Here is a 24523-nt window from a genome sequence, read left to right as displayed (position 1 = left end):
GACCATGATGGCTGGATGCCAAAATCAGCATGGTGAGGACAGTCTAGGAATTCCAGAATGTAATTATTCTTCTCCAACCGAGAGAGTATGGGGATAGCCAGAGCTCAACACCTGGTGTATTAAATACTACTAACTTGGGATTTAAGATAAATTTCAAAAAGTAAAGATGATGAAAGATGCTTGTTAAAGGTGGCCAGAAAAGCTGGTCACGGCTCTTTATTTGCCAAAAGGCATGTAGCATTTAATGTTGCCAGAATATTCTCTTACAAAACCTATTCCAAAGCTAAGCCTTTGTGTTATTCCCAGACCAAAAGTACAGAAAGACCTTCAGGGGAAGGACTAGAAAGAAAGCAAGGCCTTTTGGTAACACGTTCTATTTATTTTGACTTGGTATTACCTTCGTTTACTTACAGGATTCCAGAAGGTCAAAGCTAAGTTGAACACTTAAAAAGGCAGTGAGGAGAATCTCAAGACCAGGAAAAAAACCTGCAAGCTAACTCTGCAAGACTGATGTCCCAAGCACTTACAGGGCTGTGAAAGCTAATCACTTGCCCTTTCTTTAACACTTCTCATGCTTTCTCATTCTCCTGTATTTTCCCTCTGCCTGAGGCTTCAGGGGAGACTCAGTCTCCCTGCCTGTTTCAGTGTCCAGAGGCCACCTGTATTCCTTTGCTCATGGTCCCTTCCCTGTATCCCTCCAACCTCTTGCTTCCATGAACCTCCTGTCTCCCTTTTAGAAGGACCCTTGTGATTACATGGGGCCCACTCAGATGCTCCAAAATCATCTCCCTATCTCAGGATCCTTAATTTAATCACACCTGCAAAGTCCCTGTTACATATTCGCAGGTTCTAGGGGTTATGATCTGGACATCCTTGGGGGCATCATTCTGCCTACCACAGTGGATAATGGGTACATGGAAGTTTGTTCTATTCTCTCTTTTAAACATGCTTGAATCAAAAATGATGAAAGAAAACACTTCTTTGACCCCAAGGCCCCAGTTACCATCAAAATGTGGAACTTATACTCCTTTACGGAGTACAACTTCTTGAATTTGTGTGGTTCTTATCTCTACTTCCTCACCTCCCATTCTCTTTAATCTATTCCATTTGGCTTTTTAACACTGACCTCTCCCCCCAACCCGATCGAGGGCACAAACAACCTTCAGCTTGCCGAATTATCTGTTCTCATCCAACCTCACCTTTCAGAGCATTGCATAGTGCACTACCCCCTTCTTGTCTAAACATTCCCACTCTAGGCTTCCATTATACACTCTCCTGGGTTTATCCCGACCTCAACACCCATTCGTCTTCTGCTTGATCTTAAGTGTGGGGAGAATCAGAACTTCTCATATGATCTGGGGCAATAGGCTTTTCCAGACATAACTTGCCTAGCAAACAAAACATGTATCAGACCCAAGATCCGCCTTTTATTAAAATCCTGGTTGAACTGCAGAGCATTTCCAAATGTCACACCTGTCACACTGAGGTATGTCATGCCAATGTATTAATTCCTCGAGGCATTCACTCCCTTCCTTTTACTTGCCAGTTAAGTCCTGCTTTAAGCTCACTAGAAGGATGGAATATGGTCTACAGCAGCACTGTCCAGTAGAAATATAATGCAAATCATAAATGTAAGACATGTAAACTTTGTAGTAGTCATAGAAGACACAAAAACAGGTGAAATGAATATTTTAACCCCCAAATTACCATTTTAACATGCCATCAATACTTAAAAATGGGAGATTTTTTTCATTCATACTTTTTTGTGCTTTGATATGATATCCAGTGTGTATTTTACAGCACATCTCAATTTGGGACTAGCCCCATTTCAAGTGCTCAACGGCCACATGTCACTAGGGGCTACCGTAGTGGACAGGGAAGGTCTTGAGCCTCGCTATTCTAAGTGGTCCACAAACCGGAAGCACTAGTATCTTCTGGAAACTTGTTAGAAATGTTGAATCTCAGGCCCTACTCCAGATCTACTCACCAGAATCTGCATTTTAACATGATCCACAGGTAATTTGCATGCAGGATAAAGCTTAAGCACTGGTCTCAGGCAAGTTATTGGTCTCAGGTTCCTCTTCTGTCAAATAGAGGTGATAACCCTGACTTTGCAGGACTATGTGAAGATTCTTGGTGGTTTACTTCATAGACTTAATAGTTGGGATTTTGATAAACAGTAGCTATTATTTAAGAAGGTAATGTATGATCCTCTGTCTTGTTTCTCAAATTCCTCATATCAGTGAGATCATAATTGTCTTTCTCTGCTTGACTTATTTCACTTAGCATTATACCCTCTAGTTCCATCCACTTCATGGGGAAGGGAGGGAAAAATGAAACAAGATAAAACCAGAGGTAGACAAACCATAAGAGACTCAATCTCAGGAAACAAACTGAGGGTTGCTGGAGTGGAGGGGGGTGGGAGGGATGGGGTGGCTGGGTGATGGACATTGGGGAGGGTATGTGCTAATGGTGAGTGCTATGAATTGTGTAAGACTGATGAATCACACACACCTGTACCCCTGAAACAAATAATACATTAAAAAAAAAAAAAAGGCAATGTGAGAGTGGGCTTTAGGATAGAAGAGTATAAATTCTGGTTCTGTCACTTATGAGCTCTGTGACCTTAATCAACTCCCCTAACATGATGTTGGGTTTTTTCTTTTTTTTTTTAAGATTTATTTATTTGAGAGAGAGAGGGAGAATGCAAGTGGAGGGAGGGGCAGAGGGAGAGGGAGAGAGAATCCTCAGGCAGTCTCCCCGCTGAGTGTGGAGTGCAGAGCCCTACACAGGGCTTGATCCCAGGACCCTGAGATCATGACCTGAGCGGAAATCAAGAGTCGGATACTTAACGAACTGAGCCACCCAGGTGCCCCTTGAGGCTGAGTTTTCTTACTCTAAAGGAGGGCTAATACCTATCTTCCATTGTTGTTGTATGGACAGGGTGTGGCACACTGGAGGTAGTCAGTAACGGGAGCCATATGCGCGCGCACACACACACACACACACACACACCCCTTCTTGGCTGGGCCACCTTGTAGTAACCAATCATGCTAAGCTGCCTTGTTAATTCACATGGCTTTCTACCCCAAACCAAAGTGTTATTTCCTGTGGCTCCATTCTACATTTCACAAGCAGAACTTAAGGACAGCAAAAACGTTTATTTGAAAAAATTACTATGTATTGAAAATATACATTAGAAATTATTACATACTTCCATAGCATTCCCCTCCCCCACCACAAAAGTAGAAATATCCGCTTGCTATGCTAATGCCATAGGTAAAGTCAAACAAAAAGGAAAACACCATCAGCCCCCTTTGCTCATACATGAGAGTCAGGGGGAAAGAGGTCAACTCCTATCTACCAATCAGTAGGAATTTAACAAGTCCCAGTCTTCCACAGCAAGACACACATATTTCTGCTTTGAAGACTGCGAAGAGTTGCTCTGTTCCTTCTCTGGCTCTTCAAAAGCTCTCTTCTTGCTCTTCTTTGACTCCTGGCTTGAGACGGCTTCGCGCTTTAACAATGGCCCGTGGCAGTCTGGAGCTTTCTCTTTATAGAACTGGAGCTTCTCAGAAGAGTTCCCATGGGTGTCTGCCAGGGGACACTTCACGGGGGCTTCGGCTCGAGCCCGCTTGCCATCTGCAAGGGTGACAGAAACGAGGGGCAATGAGTCAACCACGCTGGGGTGTTAATGCCTGCCCGAGTCCTAAGCTGATCCCAGGGAGACGGCAAAGGCCCGAACAGGGAGAGGCTGGGATTCATTTTATTCTCTTCTGGACGCCCTCCCGAGTAACGGGGGCATATGCACTGGCGTGGGCTGAACACATGTACTCACGTGGGAGTGTGACAGATTTGGATTCAAATCCCACATCTGCCATTTCCTGGAGAAGTGGCCTTGGGCAAGAAACTCTCTGAGATTCAGTTTTCTCATCTTTATAAGGATATAAAACCGATTTCGGAAGTGTGATGTGAAGATAAATGAGGTAACATATAAAGTGCTCAGCACAATGTTTGGCACATAATAAAAGCTCAGAAAATGTTACTTATGTTCTTCAAAATCTGGACTTTGTCTTTGAAACAAGAGCTACATTTGGGGCACAACCCTAGCAAATGATACCACTTTATTCTATAGTTTTTGGTATGCCCTGTATTCTTATTTTGCTACCTTTATTTTTCCTTCATTTTGATTTTATTGCTTACCTCCTTTAAAAAATTATATAAAATATACATAAATTTACCACTTTAATCATTTTTAAGCGTATAGCTCTGTGGCACTGAGTACATTCACACTGTTGTGCAAACATCACCACCATCTTTCTCCAGAACTTTCACTTCATGCAAAATGGAAACATTGTACCTGTTAAATGGTAACTCCCTTTCCCCTCCCCCCAGTCCCTGACACCCACCACTCTATTTTCTGTCTCTATAAACTTGACTATTTTAGGAACCTCTTACAAGAAGAATCACAAAACATGTTTCTTTTTGACTGGCTTATTTCACTTAGCGTAATTTCTTCAAATTTCATCCATGTTATAACACTATGTCAAAACTTCCTTCTCTCTCTTTTTTAAGATTTTATTTATTTGACAGAGAGAGAGAGAGCTATCACAAGCGGGAGCTGGGGCGAGTGGCCGAGGGAGAGGGAGAAGCAGGCTTCCCGCTGAGCAGGGAGCCCGATGCGGGACTCAATCCCAGTACCCTGGGATCATGACCTGAGCTGAAGGCAGAGGCTCAACCAACTGAGCTACCCAGGCACCCCAAAATTTCCTTCCTTCTTAAGGCTGAATACTCCATTGTATGGAAATACTACATGTTGTTCATCCATCCATATTTTTTCTTTTTATGTTTTTAAAGATTTTATTTTTATCTAATTTCTGCACCCAACCTGGGACTCAAACTCACAACCCCGAGATCAAGAACTGCATGCTCTGCTGACTGAACCAGCCAGGCGCCACTATCCGTTCATCTTTGGATGGACACCTGAGACAGAAATCTTTTGGAGAGACTTAACTCCTTTTTTAATGTTCTGTACTCTACTTTTGTGCCACTACAAATCTTTTTTGGGACAAGATGGGATATACATACATTTAACTATTTTCCTGGTGCTCAAAGCCAAGTGTGAACTTACACTGTCACATGTTGAGAGAATACAAGTCTTGATGATCTATTTAAGTCAATACTATCATAATTACTTTTCCCACTGGGTGAAAATGGGCTGACTGCTTTAAGGGTGCAAATAACCTAATAGCAAAAATTCCAAAGAAAAGGGAATTTCTCACAGAAGTGCTGAGCTGCTGTTCGAGGCTCCCCGGTTTCTCGTGGCTTCACAGCTTCTGAAGTCACACGTTCCCACTGCAGAACAATCTAAAATGTATTTGGAAAAGATCTGAATCTGAACAAAATCTCAAGCTTTTAACCCCAAGCTTTCCTTATTCCCTTAGCTCTCTTTCCATAAACACAAATCCTTACGGTAATCTTACTTCAGATGACAGGTGGTGGTAAGAGTAACCAAGTCAAGCCTGGATTTTCTGTTTTAATGCAGGAATTGATCAGAATACAAACACATTGGATATATGTATTTACATGACTCGGGAAAAATCTATAAAGCTGATTCCCTATTTTCATCTCTATTGCAAGCTACAAAAAAGTATATATCCTTAAATAATAAAATGTAAAACCTTAGTCATAATACTTTTCACACATTCTTAGACTCACTTTCAGGCCTTAAATATACCAAATATAATTCAACTCTTGTATGTGTGTAAAATGCCCACGTTTCCATGTTCTCAAGACATTTCATGATCAGTTTCCATTTTTTAAAACTGTTACAAATGTATTTTTATTGTAAGCTACTACAAATTCTTTTGGAAATTTGGGCTGAGTATAAACTATCTGTAAAAAAGAAAGTGATTATTTCACATATACCACAAGTAATAAGAGCTTTTAACTTAGTATTTCTCATTATAGTAAACAATAAAATGATCGAAAGAAAGTCAAGGAAAACACTTCAGGATACAGAGACGGGACAACATAGAATGTAAAAATACACCAGACTTAGCGCCACCACCTACTAGCCAGGGTATCCTTGGCAAGTGATTTAATTTTTTAGGCTCAATATTTTCATCTGTAAAACAGTAGTAATAATAGTACCCAGCCTCCCCAGGCTGCTGTGAAAATTAAATGAGGGGGTTAGCAGTGTCTGGCACACAGAAAGCAGCCAGTAAATACCAGGTGTCACCCCTCCTATGATACCTCCCTGACTATGGGAACGGGTCAGATCTAAGAGAATGCCAGCATAAACCAAACCTGGTGACTCAGTGGGCAATACGGAAAACAGTCCTTCCACTAACAGAAATAAGAATGTCAATAGGAAGAGCTGCTTGGGGAGAGGGAAGAAGAAAATAAGCTTGGTTCTGGCCACACTGAATCTTGGCGCCCGGTACAGATTTATGGACAGTACTTAGGAATGGGTCTGATGTGTCAGAGAAGGTAAAATCTTCCCTTCAGGGACAGTTAAGGCTCTAAGAACAGTGAAGATCACCAGGAGAGAGAAGACAGAAGAGGAGAGGAGGAAGTGGGGAATCAGCAGGAGCTGGAGGGAGAAGTGAGAGGGGAATAAGGAGAAAGTCCAGGAGGGGAAAGCGTAGGGCAGGCGTGTTCATACCAGCAATGCAGAAAAGCCCAGGAAGATGGAGAATGAGATCATACACCACCTTCAAGAAAACACCCGCTGTAGAGCCATGGAGGCCAGACCTAGATTACGAGGGATTAAGAACTGAGTGGGCAGTGAGGAGGTGGGCAAGATCCTAGAAACCACTTCATAGCTGCATGGGGGGACAAAGAACTGTTAGAAAAAGAGTAAGTCATGTTTATACACAGAAAGCAAACAGCCAACAAAGTGTGCGCCTGAAGACTGAAGGGCGGGGCAGTGGAGGGAAATCAGTATGAGCTAAATATCCCAGAGAGAGCCGGAGATCTCAGAGACTGTAACCGAAAAACAAACACTCAAGTGCTCATCCCCGGAATAAAGTGGCACACCTGACCCTTCGGATAGGGGGAAGTAGGAGATGGTTGAATAAATGGAAACATTCTGAGACAGAGATAGGGAAGTAAGGGGACTCCCGGTAGTTGGCCTCATTTTCCTGTGTCACCTGCAGAGTGCGGGCAGGAGGAGACTGGAGTCAGCCCGAAACATTTCAATAGGGGATCAGCAAGAGATGGGGAAAATGCTGCAGCCACACTCTAGGGGCCTGCGCAGGGTGTATGGTATGAAGCTGCACATATGAAGGAGCCCCATCAACTTACAGGCACACCTCGGAGCTTGGCTTTATTATGCTTAGCAGATACTGTGGTTTTTTTACGAATGGAAGGTCTGTGGCGACCCTGTGTAAAGCAAGTCTATGGGCAACATTTTTTCAATAGCAGTTGCTCACTGCATGCCTCTGTGTCACATTTTGGTAATGCTCATAACATTTCAAATTTTTTCATTATTATTGTATGTGTTACGGTCATTAGTGATAACTCACTGAAAGCTCAGGTGATGGCTAACATTTTTAGCAATAAAATATTTTTAATTAACGTGAGTACATTATTTTTTTAGACATAATGTTATTATACACCTAACGGACTACAGTATACACAGAAATTTTATATGCACTGGGAAACCAAAAAATTAGTTTGACTCGCTTTTATTACAGTATTTGTATTTTTTAAAAGATTTATTTATTTATCTGAGAGAGAAAGAGAGAGCGAGGGCGTGGTGGGGAGGGGCAGAGGGAGAGAAAGAATCTCAAGCATTGACTCCCCACTGAGCACAGAGCCCAATGTGGGGCTCAATCCCACGACCCTGAGATCGTGACCTGAGCCAAAATCAAGGGTCGGTCACTTAACGGACTGAGCCACCAAGGCGCCCCGCAATATTTGCTTTATTATAATATTCGCTTTATTGAGGTGGTCTGGAACCAGACCCACAGTATCTCCATGGTACACCTGTACTTTCAGGCCAGGTTGCTAGGTATTTTACTTCATCCTTACTAAGCTCTGTAAGAGAGGTCCTGGTTTCTGCATTTTATAGATGAAGAAACAGCAACTCAAAGTTGCCTTAAGTCATATAGCTATTGCATTGTCCAGCCAGGATCCCAAACCCATGTCTCCTTAACTCCATAGCCTATGCTCATTCCACCATGTCACCTGCTACCAAACTTCATCAAGCCTTTGTATGACCATCCCACACCTGCCCCAAGTCCACTGCATATATGTAGGATTCATCCAACGCTATAAACTGTTATAACGATTTCAGCATGCATTTTGTGGACAAACATCAAAGTGCTCCTGAAATACTGACTCACCCCTTCTTGATTACTTATAGGGAGGTGATGCTACAATTACACACTTGGATAGGTCCACCAGCATACAGTACAGTGAAACCAAGGAGGAACCCAGAATGAAACAGTTTGGTGGGTCTTCTAGAAACATTAAAGTGTCTGAAGAAGAAAGGCACCAGCCACAGACAAGCTGCCATCTACTGGTGCCCTACTACTTGGTTACCTTCTGACTTCCTACTTAGGTCTATACTAAGTTGAGGAAGACCACCAAGAAGACAAGGGATAATCAAAGGAAAGTCAGCCAAGAAGCTGAAGATGGGAGGGTTCACTCAGTGAGAGGACAAAAAAGACATTTCTTCACTAAAGCTCTAAGAGGTAAGAAATTTGCCCAAACTAAGGGGAAGAGTCAGATTTGGACCCTTATCAGTGTGACTTATTCTCTTTCCAGCATCCACACGCTGCTAAGAGAATGTGTCCTTCTGCAGTTGGACATACTGCTTTTTTGCATAGCAAGCCAGAATTTGCTTATTTTCTGAGTTGTTTATAAGATGGCACCTTCTCCTAGGGCGAATAAGGATGAGGCACAAACTAGTGATCAGAGTATGAGATCTAAGGACTGGCATCTGACACCTCGCCTTAAGTAGCTGGGTTAGGTATGGGCCATCAGTGTCTCCGATTTGACCTGAAGATGGTAATTCAGCCAGAGTACCCGGAAGATTAAGGTTTGTTCAAAGTATTGACTACGGCAGTTGGTGATTTAAAGTGAAAAGCCAAATGCACTGTGAGAGAGAAAAATCTGCAGTACCTGGTCAGCCCAGCCCTCTGTCTTACAGTTACTGTGATCAAATTCCTTCAAAGGCACTTTGGAGTGGACAAGGCCTATGTGGGTCTGGAGCTTGTGTTTGACGGCTTTGATGTCCTATGAGGGAAAGAACAAGAATGCACACACATCTAGTCAATTCTTGCTTGCTTTCAGTAGGAAATAAACACCATCACAAATACCAGTCCTTTCTAAACACCAATTAGCAGGAGCAAAAAATATCTAATTGTGAGTCTGGAGAAATAAGAGAAGGGAACAAATGTCTTACCTTTAGCCCTGTCCCAGAAATATCTAAGCAGTTTAGTTTTCTAAAAGAGAAGAGGTATCCAATTCCCGCATCTGTGATCTCAGGGTTACCTAGATGTCAAAAACATAGGCTGTATAACAGTATACAGTAGAGCTACTGCTAAACTCCAACAATAAGCTCAGAAAAAAGGCCAAACAATGATAAAATATAAAGTATTGAGTGAGCAAACTTTTCAGAGAAAACTAATATAAGAATCTTATCTTCATCCTGTCTGTAATATGGAACAGCGACACTAGATGACCCTTAAGATCTTTATATAAAGCTCTAACTTTCTAGGAGGTGGGGATTAGCAGAAAAATAAACCAGGAAGTTATCCCAAAGAGTTTAATTTGGAGCCTTATGAAAACAGCATACATAAACATGTATTAAAATAGTTTACTGGACTTCGCCCATGGCTAGTCCACCTCCAAAGTAAAAGTATTTTAAAAAGATTTTCAAAGGTATTTAGACAGAGACTATTACTACTCTTACTAACTTGTACTGTTTTCAGAAATCTTTCATACATATTACCTTCTCAAATCAGAGAGTACTACATTTAGCATTGAGTCCTCAAAGCCATGAGTAAAATGCACCTGGCACATTCTAGATGCTCAAAAAATACTTGCTGAATAAAAACACTTTCCTGGGAGGGAGGCTGGACATTGACTACTGTCTTCATTTTACAGAAGTCGAGGCTCAAGGAGGTTAAATAACTTGCTCAAGGCTACACAGCTGTTAAAAAAAAGTAGCAGACCAAGGAATGTCCTCTGACCTTAAACCCCTGTTCCTTTCATTCTTTTGACACCATACCATCCTGCCATATATTGAATGGGTGCTCAGTTTAATTGTAAATGATCTCTATCAACTTTCTAGCACTGAAGTCAACATCTGATTAATCCTAAGTTATCACACTGTGAATTCATCCAGATTTTCATCAAGCAAGTATTGATTAAAAGACTTAGCTGACAGATACTCTGTATCAGCAACTCAAAGAAAGTAAAGGTGAGCCAAATGTCCCTTATGTATGCCATGAATATGATGAAAGGCTGCCCTGTCTGCACACCGTGAGTGGCCCAGATGAATGTGGCAAGGCTTTTCCTACCCTAAAGAGGTGGTAGCATACAAGGAAAGGTATGTGATCAGGAGTCAAGTGCCTCTGGCTTTACTCCTCCTCTGCCACTAACTGGCTGTGGCACCTAGGAAAGTCACCGCCCTTAATCTTATCACCTCTAAAATGACGGGGAAGGGGAAGAACTAGGGATTTCTAAAGCCATTCTTCCAACGTTAAGAACTATAATTTAGAATGAAACTTACAAGATAAGTCTAATAATGTTAGATTTTCAAGGCCTCTTTTCATCACTCGAACTGGTGCTGTCATTTTCCGCACGCCGGCATCAGACAGACAATTATCTTTCAGGTGGAGCTGAGTTACACTAGGGAAACAAAGTCCATAAGTAAATCACGCAGAATTTGAGAAAGCCTACGTACAAGAACAGGCTTTCATAAATTTCATCTAAAAATACAAAATATCTTCTACATCCTGTTATTTCACACCCAATGCATTTAACAAAGTTATAAACCTTTTGGCGCTATTTCCTGACTGAGGGTTAACTTAGGGATCAAAGTGTCATGTGGTACTAATCTCAGATGGCAGAGGGCACTAAGGGTATACGGTCAAATGAGGTAAACAGGGACTTCATTAAGGGGATAAATATACCTTGCTTAACACAAAAGCTGCATTCATGACAAATCCTATGTGAAAACCAAAAACACTCTAAATATGTCAGGAAAGTCTACTAAAGAACTCCTATGAGAATTCTTTTTGCAAAGCAAACAATCCTCTAAATTTAACTAGCTTTATAAATCTAGATTTTCAGATAGGTTTTTAGGTATACCCATAATCCAATCCATCCAGCTAACCTGAAATTAGTGTATTAATCTGCTCCACGATCCCACACACAAGACATCTGAAATTTTACTAAACCTCACACAAAAATACCTTTGTATGGGGTAGAGTGTAGGTGTCACCGTCTGAGGCAGGCCCCAGGAAGCTGGTCAGACTCAAGTTTGTCATGCTGTTATGCTTCTGGCTGTTTATGAAACCACAAAGGAATCTGTCTGGCCTCCTGTCTGCTGGCCAGACTGAGCAACTGGAGATCAGCTGGACTATTTGTGAATGGTATAAACTGGGCGATTTCTTTAAATTATGGTTCTTGAAAAGAATTAGGTGGTCTTTAATAGTTTATTTTTAAATAATTTATAGTTCACTGATAGTTAAAATAGAAAAGAACGATTATAGACAACTATGTAAGTATTTCTTGTTAGAATAAACTAGGACTGGACAAACTAAGGGCAAAATCATTTTTACCCCAGGTAGTTTCATGTATTACATGTTGAAATAAAGGTTATTTAGAAAATGAACTAACTGACTTACTTTCCTAAGAACTGTTCAATCTATGTTGCTTGTGCCCAGTAAAGGAGACTGAAAATGTTTTAGGAAATAAAAAAAATTAGCAAATAAACACAGGATTGGAAAGTAATCAACACTCTTCAAGATGATCCCACCGGATCATCCTTTAAAAACAAAACACAACAATTCATCTACAAGTGGTGGCAGGTCAATACCTAGAAAGGGCCTCATTGGTGAGATGTTCTAGAAGTTCATGCTCATCTCCAAGCTTGCAACAGGAAAGATCCAGGCAGGTCAGCTCCCGGAAAGACTTAATTTCCTCAAGTTTTTCTGAAATCACCAGATATCTGTGGGGCATGGAGAGTAATCAATAGCTTTTCTTTTCCTTCTTTTAAAACATTATCATTTGTGGCTTTGTGATATAGTCAACATTCCATCAGGACAAGGAACTATGTAATAAGCAGACTTCACCAATTTCTATGTGGGCATAGGTTGAATTTTTTAATTAGTGAATGCCTTGAGTCTTTTTACATGATGGTGGAGTAAAAACTTTTAAATAAAAATATACACGCAAAAGCAAGACACAAGAGAAAACACCTGCTTTGTCAGAAGACAAACCTTGGTGATGGGACATTATGGGAGAATTTCCAAACTTTAGGATTCTCAAAATTTAACCATTCTTTTGAAGTTTTTTGTTTTTTTTTTAAAGATTTTATTTGTGAGTGAGAGAGAGAGAGGAGGGGGAGGGGAGAAAGAGAGAGAGGGAGAAGCAGACTTCCCGCTGAGCGGGGAGCCTGATGCAGGGCTCAATCCTAGGACTCCAGGATCAGGACCTGAGCCAAAGGCAGATGCTTAACCGACTGAGCCACCCAGGCGCCCCTTGAAGTTCCCTTTTATCTTATGCTCTACTGGTTTGAAAACTGGAACAGAGCCTGGAACTCTAGGCTCTAATCTCTGCACGTCCCCAAGAATATACCAAGAGCTATTTGGCAGATCACGTTTTATCATTTCTATTCAAACACATGGTTCAGTAGCTGCCCACTCCACTGTGCCTGTTAACTTTACTCTGAAAGTACGTGCAGTATGACAGACTTCAAGGACTCCGTCTCGTCTAGATGGTTAAGACAAACCTGTGAGCACAAACAATTTAATTACACTGGAGCACCTTGCCAAACTGTTATCAGGAAGCATCAGGGAGGCCTCTGGAGAGGAAAAGGAGATCCAAAGGGCATTCCACAGCCCAGGCTAGGGCCTCCACCCTGCTTTCTAGTTGTTCATCTATTTCAGATGATGTCAGTGAGAAAAAAATGAAAAGTGATTAGGTGTGACAGGAAATAGAGAGAGGATCCTAAGAGAACAGGAAAACTGACTTGTGGCAAGAGCATGCCTTTCTCATCCACTTTCCTCACAGGTGTCTAGAAGTTTCTACAGCAAAATGGTATGCTAGGATCTGTGGAGTTACACTTAGAAGTGTTCAGTTCTCTCTTTGTCAGTAGGGTCATAATTACCAAAAACAAGATGGAATAATATGAGGGCAAGACAGAAGTTAGATCTCTTTTCTTCCTATCGCCAAAGTAAGATGTACTGAAGCTGACTGCTGGCCTGACTGCTAGGTACAGATGGCCTGGGGCACTGATACCCTCTCTAAGCTGCCTGGTGACAGAGCTCAGCTGGGTACACAATTGAGCCTTATTTCCTCAGACACATTTTAATTGCACTGTAAATAAAGCTGCTGTTTTCCATCTTCCAATCACAGAATTGAAGTGGGTTAATGGGGATTTGGGGGATTACTGGCAATCAGAGAAAGGAAAACACACATCCTTTGATCAATTAACCAAAAGATTTTCAGTAATTCTGAAACAAGGGTTATCTGCGAAGCACGTAACAATGTATAATGTGATTAACAAACATTACAAAAATCAAGGCTGAGAAACCAACATGCAAAGCCATAGACACTACTAGATGCTTATCTAGGACATGATCAAAGCTCTAGGGTCTTGATCAACACTGGTCTTCCAATTTGTCCCTTAACGAGTTCAGAATAGTGTAATGGAGAAGCAACAGAAAGAACACAAATTTTAGTGTCAGATACAACTAAGTTTGGATTGTAGCAACCCTAATCACTTGTGTGACTGTGAAGTTACTTAACCTCTCTGATCCTCAATTTTTCCAGCTGAAAATGGGGCAAATGATTATTTCTTTTAAGGATTACTAAGAAAACTATAAATATTCCAAAAGTACAGGCATCTGATAGAACCTCATTTCATGGTAGTTATTATAATCACTTCATTACACAGGGTGGTATTTAAGGAAAACATACTTGCCTCCCAGTACCATTAGCTGAATTAAAAATCACTGGGCTTTCAACAACGGAAGGAAATCGTTTTTATAGCGCTGGAACCCAGTTGCAAAAACACTGGCTTCTCCTTCCGACAAGCAGCTTTGTGACCTACCCTAACACAGTAAGTGTCCCAACCTCCCCAATTATCTTATTTTCAATAATTTTCTCAATCTTTTTCCCTTTGATCTGAACCCTTTTGTGCTGGTGAAACCTTTGCTGTTATAGCATCAGCCCTGGATTATAAATGCAAACCCAAATCTCCTGTCCTCTTCCTATTTTCCTCTGGGGATTCAAGAGGAGAAGGGAAGTTTGGAATCACAGTTGAAAATTTTCTCTCTCTTTTTTTTTTTTTAAGATTTTATTTTTAAGTAATCTTTACGCCCAATGTGGGGCTCAAACTCATGACCCCGAGATCAAGAGTCCCATGCTCTTCCGACTGAGCCAGCCAGGCGCCCCCACAATTGAAAATCTTAACCTTGTATCTGAACAAGACAGCAAAGTTTAGAAATGTTGCAATAAAATATGAGCCAAAAGATCACATTAAAAATGTTTCTATTTTTTTATAAAATATACATTTCTTATAGAAAAATTAGGAAAATGAAAAATTATGAAGAAAATTAAAACAAATTACGCAATCCCATTATCTAGATTACATTTTGAAATATTTCTCTTCTTTCTATATATGTAATACATATAAAAATTCCTTATTTTTAAAAAAATTGGATCATATAGTGTATGCAATTTTAATCCTTTTAAATGTGTTATATATGAACATTTCACACCATTTTAAATGATCTTTCAATACTATCTTAATAGCTATATAATATTTCACCATATGAATGTACCGTAATTGGCTTAACTCATCTCCTATTGTTGGATATTCAGCTTTCAGGTTTTCGCTATCACAGTGTTATAATGAGCTCCCTTATATGAAAGTATTTGTTCCATGTCTGAGTATTACATTAAAAATTAGAATAGGGACACCTGGGTGGCTCAGTTGGTTAAACACCAGCCTTCGGCTTGGGTCTTGATCCTAGGGTCCTGGGATCGAGTCCCACATCGGGCTCCTTGCTCAGCGGAAAGCCTGCTTCTCCCTCTGCCTGCTCTGCCTGCTTGTGATCTCTCTCTGACAAATAAATAAATTAAAAAAAAATTAGGATAGATTCCCAATAGATGGAATTAATGGGTCAAATGGTATGAATATTTTTAAGGCTCTTGATACATGTAGCTAAGCTGCTTTCTAGAATTGCTACTAATTTATGTGCTTGTCAAACGTGAATCAAAGTGTGCTATTCAGTTCCAGTCTGACCACTGGAGTGGTATATAGACATCACAAATGAATAAAAAGCATTTTCACTATCATGAGAAATACTTAAGCTAGAATGGTAGATGGGGGGGTAAAACAGAATACAAGTTGTACATGGAGTATATTCCCAAATGTATAAAGATGTGTGTGTGTGTGCATATATATATATAAAAAAGATTTCATTTATTTGACAGAAAGAGAGGGAACACAAGTAGGAAGTGTGGGAGAGAGAGAAGCAGCCTTCCTGCTGAGCAGGGAGCCTCATGTGGGGCTTGATCCGAGGACCCTGGGATCATGACCTGAGCCGAAGGCAGACGCTTAACGACTGAACCACCCAGGCGCCCCTAAAGATTATATATTTGAAAATGATTATCATGAATAGTGGGATTATGAATTTCTTAAAATTACAGCTTTATATATTTCCCAAATATATACTGCCTTTATAATTTTAAAACAAGGCATCTATCATAATCCTACTTTTCATTGTTCTATTTTTTCTACAGTGAACATAAATAACTTGAAACAAAACATGAAGGAGTAAAATGTATTTTAAATATATGAGCTACAATGAAATATTGCTTGGCTTTTCATTTAGGCAAGGTAATTCTTTTTTCTACTGGAAGCAGCCCCAAGCTCAGCCATGACTAACCACAGCATAGAGACAGAGCTTTTAAGAGGTACCCGCTCAGTTTCTAAGTCCACGGCTATGCTCCTATCTGCATGTGTTTATGCCTTGTCTTTTTATTTTTTTTTATTTTTTTAAAGATTTTATTTATTTATTTGACAGAGAGAGACACAGCGAGAACAGGAACACAAGCAGGGGGAGTGGGAGAGGGAGAAGCAGGCTTCTTGCCGAGCAGGGAGCCCGATGTGGGACTCGATCCCAAGACCCTGGGATCATGACCTGAGCCGAAGGCAGACGCTTAACGACTGAGCCACCCAGGCGCCCTATGCCTTGTCTTTTTAAAGTACAATGTTTGGACTGGGGTGAAACCGTTGATTCTATGAGCCAATTAAATAAAGATTGCTTCTTTTTGTTTTAAAGGCTTTTTTTTTTTATTGTATTTGAGAGAGAGGAAGAGAGAGAGAGCATGAGTGGGGGGGGGACAGAAGGAGAGGGAGAAGCAGACTCCCCACTAAGCGCAGAGCCCAACGGCCAATACTAGGACCTGAAGATCATGACCTGAGCCGAAGGCAGACGTTTAACCGACTAAGCCACCCAGGTGCCCCTCTTGTTTTTTAAAGCGTATGAGTTTAGCTTATGCTTTCTGATATGACTTTCTCCTCTTACATGCTATTTTTTTCAGCCTTGTTTTAATGGTCATATTGATGGTACATCTTAATAGTAAGCTACCTTGCACATTTTCTGATCACAAAAAAAGTTCACCTAATGGCATACTACACAGTTATTCTTAAAATCTACAGGTATTAACGGCCAATGATTTTTAAAATACATAAAGCCAGGTGCGTAACAGTGTAAGCAGCGTGCCGCCACTTGCGTAACAAAGGGGAGAGCCGCAGGTGCATGCATGTGTACGAGGTAACTCTGGAACAGTATAAAAGAAATTGTCAACAGTAGCTGCCTCTGGAGAAATTTTGTGTTTGAATTATTTTCCATGGCAGTTTCTATTTTTAAATTTTCCACGGTTTTTTAAAGGTTTTTTTTTTTTTTTTTTTAAGTAGGCTCCATGCCCAGAGTAGAGCCCAACATGGGGCTTGATCTCACAACCCTGAGATTAAGACCTGAGCTGAGATCAAGAGCTGGATGCTTAACCTATTGAGCCACCCAGGCACCTCTATAGTTTTTGTTTTTGTTTTTTTTATTTAGTAGATGCTTTAAAAGTCATTTTACATGATGGTGGAATAAAAACTTGATTTATTTTATTTTTTAAGTGGATCCCAAAGTGGGGCTTAAACTCATGACCCCAAGATCAAGACCTGAGCTGAGGACAAGAGTCCAGGATGCTCAACCAACTAAACCACCCAGGTGCCCCTAAAAACTTTAAATAAATCAGTAAAAGTAATATGAGCAAAGGCAAGTCACAAGAGAAAACATCTGCTCTGTTAGAAAACAGACCTTGGTGTTGGGACCTGTCAAAATGAGTCATGGGGAAGCCTCACTAAAACGGAAGTTGTGAGGTTTCAGCAGGGGGAGCTCTCACACCCTAGACCCAACAGGAAGAGCCCAACTTGACCTTACATGGACTTGACTTTTCACGTGGATACTACTCTACCATTCCCAGCCAAAGGAAGAAACACTTTCCTCATCCCCCCTGGCAATAGCTTCATCAATGAAAAGCCACCACACTTTGAACTCTTAGTTTACTCCAACGGTCTTTAAGTTCGTAACAACCTTCCCAACTTCCCTCTTTTCTCCTTAAAAAAGTATGCCTCTCCTTTGTTCCCCCTGACTTGCCTGTGGTTTTGCCATAGCTTGATTGTCCCAAATTGCAATTCTCTTTTATTCCTGAATAGGAATAAAATCTTCTGCTGGTAAAATAACTGGCAGTTTATTTTTAAAGTGAACAGACCTTATTTGAAAATTTCCAAACTTTAGGATACTTCAAATTTTAATCACTCTTTTAAAGTTGCTTTTTATCTAATGCTCAATATCTAGAGGTCTGAAAATTGGAACAGGGCCCAGAACTCTGGTTACTAATCTTCACATCCCCAAGAGCATACCAAGAGATATTTGGCAGGTCATATCTTGTCATTTCTATTTTCTCATACTAGAAAAGTTGGTAGAAGAGTACTTTTTTTATCGAATGGAGGAGTGGTGGCAATTAAAGCAGTGGCAAAATGGTTTCAAAATAAAGCTGTGTTTTCTGGTCGGAGGAGTAGGTAGGGAGAAAGACACTGATTTTTCTCAAAATGGCCTGCCACTTTATATTTGGGAGCTTTAAATTGAAGTGCTATTTGATGGGGGAAGCCCCCAAGCCCACTAAGCCCCAGAACTAGACAGAATTAATACACCCCCCAAAAATACTCAATATCCTAATCAGAATACCCACCTGTTTCGCAAACACAGGGAGCAAAGTACCAGACTTCCATAGGCCTCTGTGAATTTCTGTAAAGCCCTCAGCCCCGCACCTGGCTCTGTGAATTTCTGTCTGGCTTCTGCAGCAGAGAATAGCTTTTCAGCAATCTGCTCAGGAAAGCCAATAAGGGAATCAATGTGATCAACATTGTCGGAGATAAAGCCCAGGACGAGGCTGAAGAGAGATTTGGCAGAGTACCGAAGATTCCCCTCCCGGGTATATGTGAAGATGAAATGATCAGTCTTCTCTTTCTGTGCAGTATCATCTTCCCTGTTCATGCAAAGCTCCACAGAGAAGCCTTTGGGAAATAGTCTGAAAGGCCTTGGCTTCTGCAGGCTACTCCTGACACCATCCAAGGCCAGATTGACCATGTGCAGCTGACCATTTTCTCGTACATAGATGGGTCCTGGGTCCAGGTGGTTTTTTGAGTTGAGGTAGTAAGACATTGCCTTGGTTGCAACTGTAAAAGCAAGGCACAAAGGAAGCAAACCCAATTAACATACCATTTGTAACATGTAACTTCATCTTGCTGTGCCCAGAGCTTTATGAGCCTACCAGGAAGGTCCTTTGGTTGGTTTGGGCAAACAAAGCTTCCCAGCTGCCTGTGAACTCTGACACAGCAGGTTGCCTCTACTGCCTCTATCTGGAATGCTGTCTCCTACTTTCCCCTTTTCTTCGTATCGGGTGCACTCCTACTCATCTTTCAAAAGCCAGCTCAAATCTCATTTCTAAAGTTCACCCTGGGGAAGTTAACAGAAGCGCACAGAGTCATCTACAAGGAAAGTCACGGCAGCACAGTTGATAATTGCAAAACAACTGGAAACAACCTAAATGCCCAACAACAGGGGTTCTATTAAGTCATTTATGATACATCTATACCATGGAATGTTATGCAGCCATTAAAATCATAAAATTTTTATTGATTTGCAAGTTACAAACAGTACATACAGAATTTACTATTTCTGTTTTTAAAAACATAAAACTACGCACAGAACGAAGACCAGAAACTAGTAACTTCCTTGCTACCTTTGCACCTTCGACATTTTTGTTGACTCAGTGTTTTGCTACTGATTTATTTTCTGGGCCTGTGTTCCACTAGTTTGAGAAGTTGTGGAGAGGGACCATTGAGGAGAGGGACCATTTAATTCATGCAGACTCCCTAACATGGTGTTCTGGCATATAACAGACCCTGAGTGGGTATTTGTGGAACTAAAGTCTACTCATTTGCTAAGTCTTGCATAGACCATCAGCAATAGGGTTTTTTGGATCTACAAAGAAAGACCTCCATCACAAGAGCTAAAAAAAAAAAAAAAAAAAGCGATTCTACCCCTTGGAAACATCTATTAGGTTACTTTTGAGGTAAGGCAAACCACCAAAAACAGTGGGCATTTATGCAATCCTACGAGTGACATTTTGTGCTCAAGCATTAATTGGATAAAATATGTTTTCCTGAGAAACTGTGAGATCTCAAATTACACAAAAAATTGCTATGTTAAATGAAAGTATTTGATTATCATTTCCACAACAATTTAAAGAGTAGTGAGAACTAAAATTCTATATATGTCAAATCGCTGCCATTATCTTTAAAAGACTCACACTTTTAGAGTGAACTAACCCAGATTCTTCTCATCAATGCAGGGCTGGGATATAGCTCTGATGCCATGTATAAGTGTCAGCAAACAATCAAGTCAGTGATCAAAAATGCTGAGTCTCTGGAGATCAAACAGTGATCCTGTTTGTGGGCATCAGTACAATCCCTGTTTCTCCCGAGGATAATTATGTGTGTAAAAGCACATCAGAAAGAAGGGCCCTGCCTAGCCTGACAGCCTCAGCCTTTCCTGCTCAGCTTCTTACGCGCTACTCTTCGGCCATGCCATACGACCCAAGTAAGTTGGCTGTGTTCTCTTGTCCCACTGGTCTTTGCCCATTCTGCTCCCTTTGGTTGGAACATCCTTCTCTGCTTTCCTGACCTAGTTAATCCTTATTCATCATTAAAACTCAGCTCAACCACCATCCCTCTCCTGGGAAATCTTCACTAACCCCTGCACCAGTGCATGCCTGTCTGGTTTTCCCAGAGCACCAGTTTCTCCTCTATATATAGCACTTAGCACTGTGTGCTATGTTAACTTGCTAATGTTCCCAGAGCTGTGAGCTCTTTGAAGGTAAGGCATTTATTTGACTTCAATCATCTCTTTTTCCCAGGCCCAACACAGTGCCTAGTACTGAGTAAGCCCCCAACAGATACATGCTGAACTGAATGAGAGGAAGGGTGAGACCTCAAACGGACAGACTGAGGGACCTCAGAGGCCCCTGAGCTGCAGGGCCTGCTGATACTGTTGCTAGGAGCCAGCTCCTCTTCTAGGCAACAGCTGCAGGCTCCTCCCCCACTTGCCAGACCCTTCTGCAGGTGGTAGAAGCAAAGCAAATGATGGGAGGATACTGCTGCTGGTACTACCAGGGGGAAAAAACCTAACACTCAGACAAAAAATTCCTGTCATGGTGCCAGCTCTTATAACCCACACTCTTGCCAGGGACTGCTGCTAAGGAGATGCCTCACGTATTCTAAGCTCTTCTTCCAGCATCTGGCACCTGCAACCTCACAGACTTTAATCTTGATGAGGAGATAAAGCAGATGCCCTCAGTCTTTATCCCTGGATTTGGGCATTCAGAGCCCTACTCTACCCATGGATCAGAAATTAGTCACCAGGCATGGCCCTAAAAAGGAACAACTTGATTGTAATAATAGAAAGGCAAACTCTATGAGGAGAACATATTATAATGGATCAGCACATCATAAGCTCCCTGACAATGAAACAGGGTCTGCCCATGCATATTACTCCTAACCCTCACCCCAACAGTGTGTTCCACAAACTTTGGAGTCAAATGGACAAATGGATAAATGACCACTTCAGGTGAAAATCAGAAAAGTCTGATTCCATCCAGCAGATGGCACAAGCAGCCTGGGACCAGAGTAAGGACGCTAACCCAGGCTGCCCCAAATCCTGGCAGCTTCTCTTTGTATGGATCACTTTCAAAAAAGGCACAGTTCTGGCTATTTTTTACTTCTAAATTCCTAATCAAATGCTAGTTGTCTTTCTAAATGATGAAAAAACCCCTGTATTTCCTGAAGAGTAAAATCCACATTATCTGTCCAGAAGCCCCAAGGCTCCTCTGCTCTTCAATGAAGGTACTTGAGAAACTAATAACCTTGGTTCAGGAAATCCTGGCAACCTTTGATTTCTACTACTAAATTTGTGCATCTTGCATTCTCTCAATAAGAAGCTTCCCGAGAGTTTGTGAGATACTATAAAATGACCTAAGAATTAAATTAATGTTTAAACCTTGCAAGGTTAAGAATCATAAAGGCAAGAGAATTCCACATACAGCTTCTATACTTGGCTTTGCTTATGCCTGGCTGTTGTACACGGTGGTCTATTATAAATGGGCCCTCAAGCGACAGGGCCTGTTCTACACCATGGCAATAACCCCCTACAAACTCGAAAATTAAAATAATTAGTATCTGCAAGAATGTCCAGTTTAGATCTGCATTAACTATATTTTATATTAGATCAACAGAGTAACAGGGCATTCTGATGGTCTTCCAGCCTGTCTCCAGAGAGGCAGTTTTGTAAACCATACAACCCCACAGAAAAATATTACACAGTGCATATTCTAGTATTCAGTCACCACAAATGATCCAAAGTTACCACAAAGCATTCCATTTCATCAAATGAATAAAATGTAACCTTACTACATAAAGAACTCAGTTCTCTATAGCCTCTTTCAATAAGAGGCAAACTAAAATAATTGATAACTAAATATGACAACTTTTTAGATCTAGAAGCCAGTTTACCAAGCAAGAAGCAGGACCATCCCAATCAAGTGGACTGGAGGGAGGGAACCAGAGACAGAGGCCACAGGATTAAAATTGTGAACCGAATCTATGACTCTCTAATTTGAAGGGAAAAAGAAAGCACCTAACTTTAGTAGGTAAACTAACAATCCCCTAAAAATAAATCATAGTAATGATGGTGACGATGATGATGATACTGGGTGTGATAGCTACCATTTATTAAGCACCCAGCAGTTGCTAAGCATTGTGCTACGTACTCAAAATTAAGTGATCTCACGTAACCCTCAACAATCCTATGAGGTCAGGATTGCCATTTAACAGGTAAAAAGGCTCAGAGAAGTAAAGTAACTTACTTAAGGAACAGAGCTACTAAGTGGCAGAGCCCGAATTCAATCTCAAGGCTGTATTACTCCAAAGCTCAAGCTCTTTCCACTGCATGATGCTGTCTCTCAAGAATAAAAATATGACGTCAGCCTTAAGGATTAAAAAAAGATGTTAAAAATTAATCTCACCCACCTGTTTGATCCTTCTGGTATTCACTGGCTTAAGCTGGGGGGGTGGGGGCAGGGAGGAGATAAAAAAACCAGTGGACATCTGAGGAAAGAGCTGGTGGGAACAGAGCCAGGACAGAGCTACAATGAGGCCTCCCTTCCTCCCTCTGCCAGGGCAGAAATTACCCACATCCACACACCAGGAAAACATCTGTCAAGCCATGGCCTCCATCCCAAGGCTTCAGACACCCTTGGTTTATTTGAAAATGCAGTATTCTTGAGAAAATTTCTACACAAAAACTTGGGAGAGAAACTAGTTCCAAACCACCAATAACCAACTAACGATCTTACCTTGGTTGTTCTGTGTCACCACCATTATTCAATTTTCCACTCCTCTCATTTTTTTCCCTACAGAGTGCACTTTCCTACCTGCCTTCTCACCCATACCCTCTCCTCCCCCAAAGCTTCAAAGGCCCCACCATACCCAGCTCCCTACTTCCCTCCAGGAGCATGCCAATTTCTCCTACATCCTGACACTCTTACCGTTCTTCTACCTGCCAACTCAAGAATTTTTAACATAAAACCCAATCTCTACACTCCAAATCCTAACTCCCCTCCCTTCATCCAGTCCCAGCATCCCTGTCCCTACCTCTCACACCTCAGGCCCTTCCAATCCTACCAAGGCCCTTCTGAAATGAGGTTCCTGGTCCCAAACAGGCAATCCCACCTCCACCTGCCTCTCCTTCCTTCCCTGCACGGTTCCACCCCCACCGGTTCCACCCCCAGGCACTCTTCCTCTGTCCTTCACCAAGTATTCTTCCCTTCCTCCCAGTCTCTGGAATTCCCTCTCCTAGGACTCCAATCTCCCCATTCCTTTTCTTGTCTTCTGTCTATAATCTTCAAAATCCCCTTCCTTCACTCCTCACGATGCCCAACTTCACAACCCACAGCCCCAACTTTTCTTCCCTACACCCAAGACCCCACCCCTTCTATTCCAATCCTAGATCCTTTCCTTCTTACACTTCTCAAATCCCACTCCGTTTTCCCCTTCCTCAGTACCGCAATTCTCCATCCCTCCCTCAATTCCCACGCATGCCCCTCCCCAAGTCCGCCCAAACTAACCCAGCTCCCTTCTCCCACCTTGCCCCCAAATACCCTACGCGGCACCCCGACCCCACCCTTAAACCCATCTCCCACACCCCTTTATCCTCATCCTCACATCTCTCACCCAAACCACACCCCAACCCCGTCCCTCCCGGTCTACCCCTCCCCCACTCCGCCCCTCCCTCACACCCCGCCCCCGCCCCCACTCGCAGCCCCGGGCTGCGTGAGCGGCCCAGCCCGCGGCCGCCACCTACCTGTGCCCCTGCCCGGGGCTGCGAGCGGCAGCTTCTCGGTGGCGGCTCCCTCCTCCCGCGGCGCGGCTGATGGGGGAAGCGGCTCGGCGCCGCGGGCACAAAGCTAGGGAGGGTGGGACCGAGAGAGGCTGGGAGGAGGGAGGGGGCTGGGGGCGACCTGGCGCCGTGGGACCGCGGGGCTGGCGAGGGGCGGGGAGGGGGGGCGGGGGAAAGATGGGCTGGGGAGATGCGCGTGCGCGGACCCGGCATGAGGGGCGGGGCCGGGCCGGAGGCGGGGCCGGGCCCTAAGCAGA

The 24523-nt window shown here is 42.1% G+C and overlaps 1 protein-coding gene across 8 annotated transcripts; it reads right to left on the bottom strand.

The window, feature by feature from the left end:
* Positions 1 to 3141: 3141 nt before the first annotated feature.
* Positions 3142 to 24433, bottom strand: LRRC42 (leucine rich repeat containing 42). Of its 8 annotated transcripts, none has more exons than XM_081818449.1 (10): positions 24231 to 24433; positions 22898 to 22930; positions 18502 to 18988; positions 12059 to 12190; positions 10748 to 10866; positions 9416 to 9504; positions 9133 to 9246; positions 5283 to 5367; positions 3839 to 3934; positions 3142 to 3642 (listed from the first exon to the last, which is right to left on the bottom strand). In XM_081818449.1, exons 3-10 carry the CDS (start codon positions 18972 to 18974, stop codon positions 3368 to 3370), a joined length of 1383 nt encoding a protein of 460 aa, XP_081674575.1. In that variant the 5' UTR covers positions 18975 to 18988; positions 22898 to 22930; positions 24231 to 24433; the 3' UTR covers positions 3142 to 3367. The 8 variants fall into 8 exon arrangements, with proteins under 8 accessions (XP_081674575.1, XP_081674574.1, XP_081674573.1 ...); XM_081818448.1 differs by lacking the exon at positions 22898 to 22930 and adding an exon at positions 22735 to 22855; XM_081818447.1 differs by lacking the exon at positions 22898 to 22930 and having other exon boundaries at positions 24231 to 24432.
* Between the last annotated feature and the right edge of the window lie 90 nt (positions 24434 to 24523).

The sequence above is a fragment of the Leptonychotes weddellii genome, chromosome 4, assembly GCF_054177405.1.
Source record: "Leptonychotes weddellii isolate Sample4059 chromosome 4, ASM5417740v2, whole genome shotgun sequence".
NCBI classification, from domain to species: Eukaryota; Metazoa; Chordata; class Mammalia; order Carnivora; family Phocidae; genus Leptonychotes; species Leptonychotes weddellii.
This window is presented reverse-complemented; position numbering and strand designations above follow the sequence as displayed.

Excerpts from the sequence above, each read along its gene's own strand:
- LRRC42 (XM_081818444.1), bottom strand. The coding sequence starts at position 23,248 with ATGGTGGTGACACAGAACAACCAAG. Across the intron at positions 5,368-9,132 it reads CAGAGGGCTGGGCTGACCAG|ATTGTTCTGCAGTGGGAACG; the intron begins GTACTGCAGATT and ends AATACATTTTAG. Across the intron at positions 3,935-5,282 it reads AACAGCAGCTCAGCACTTCT|ATGAGAAAACTGAATCTCAG; the intron begins GTGAGAAATTCC and ends ATCCTTATAAAG.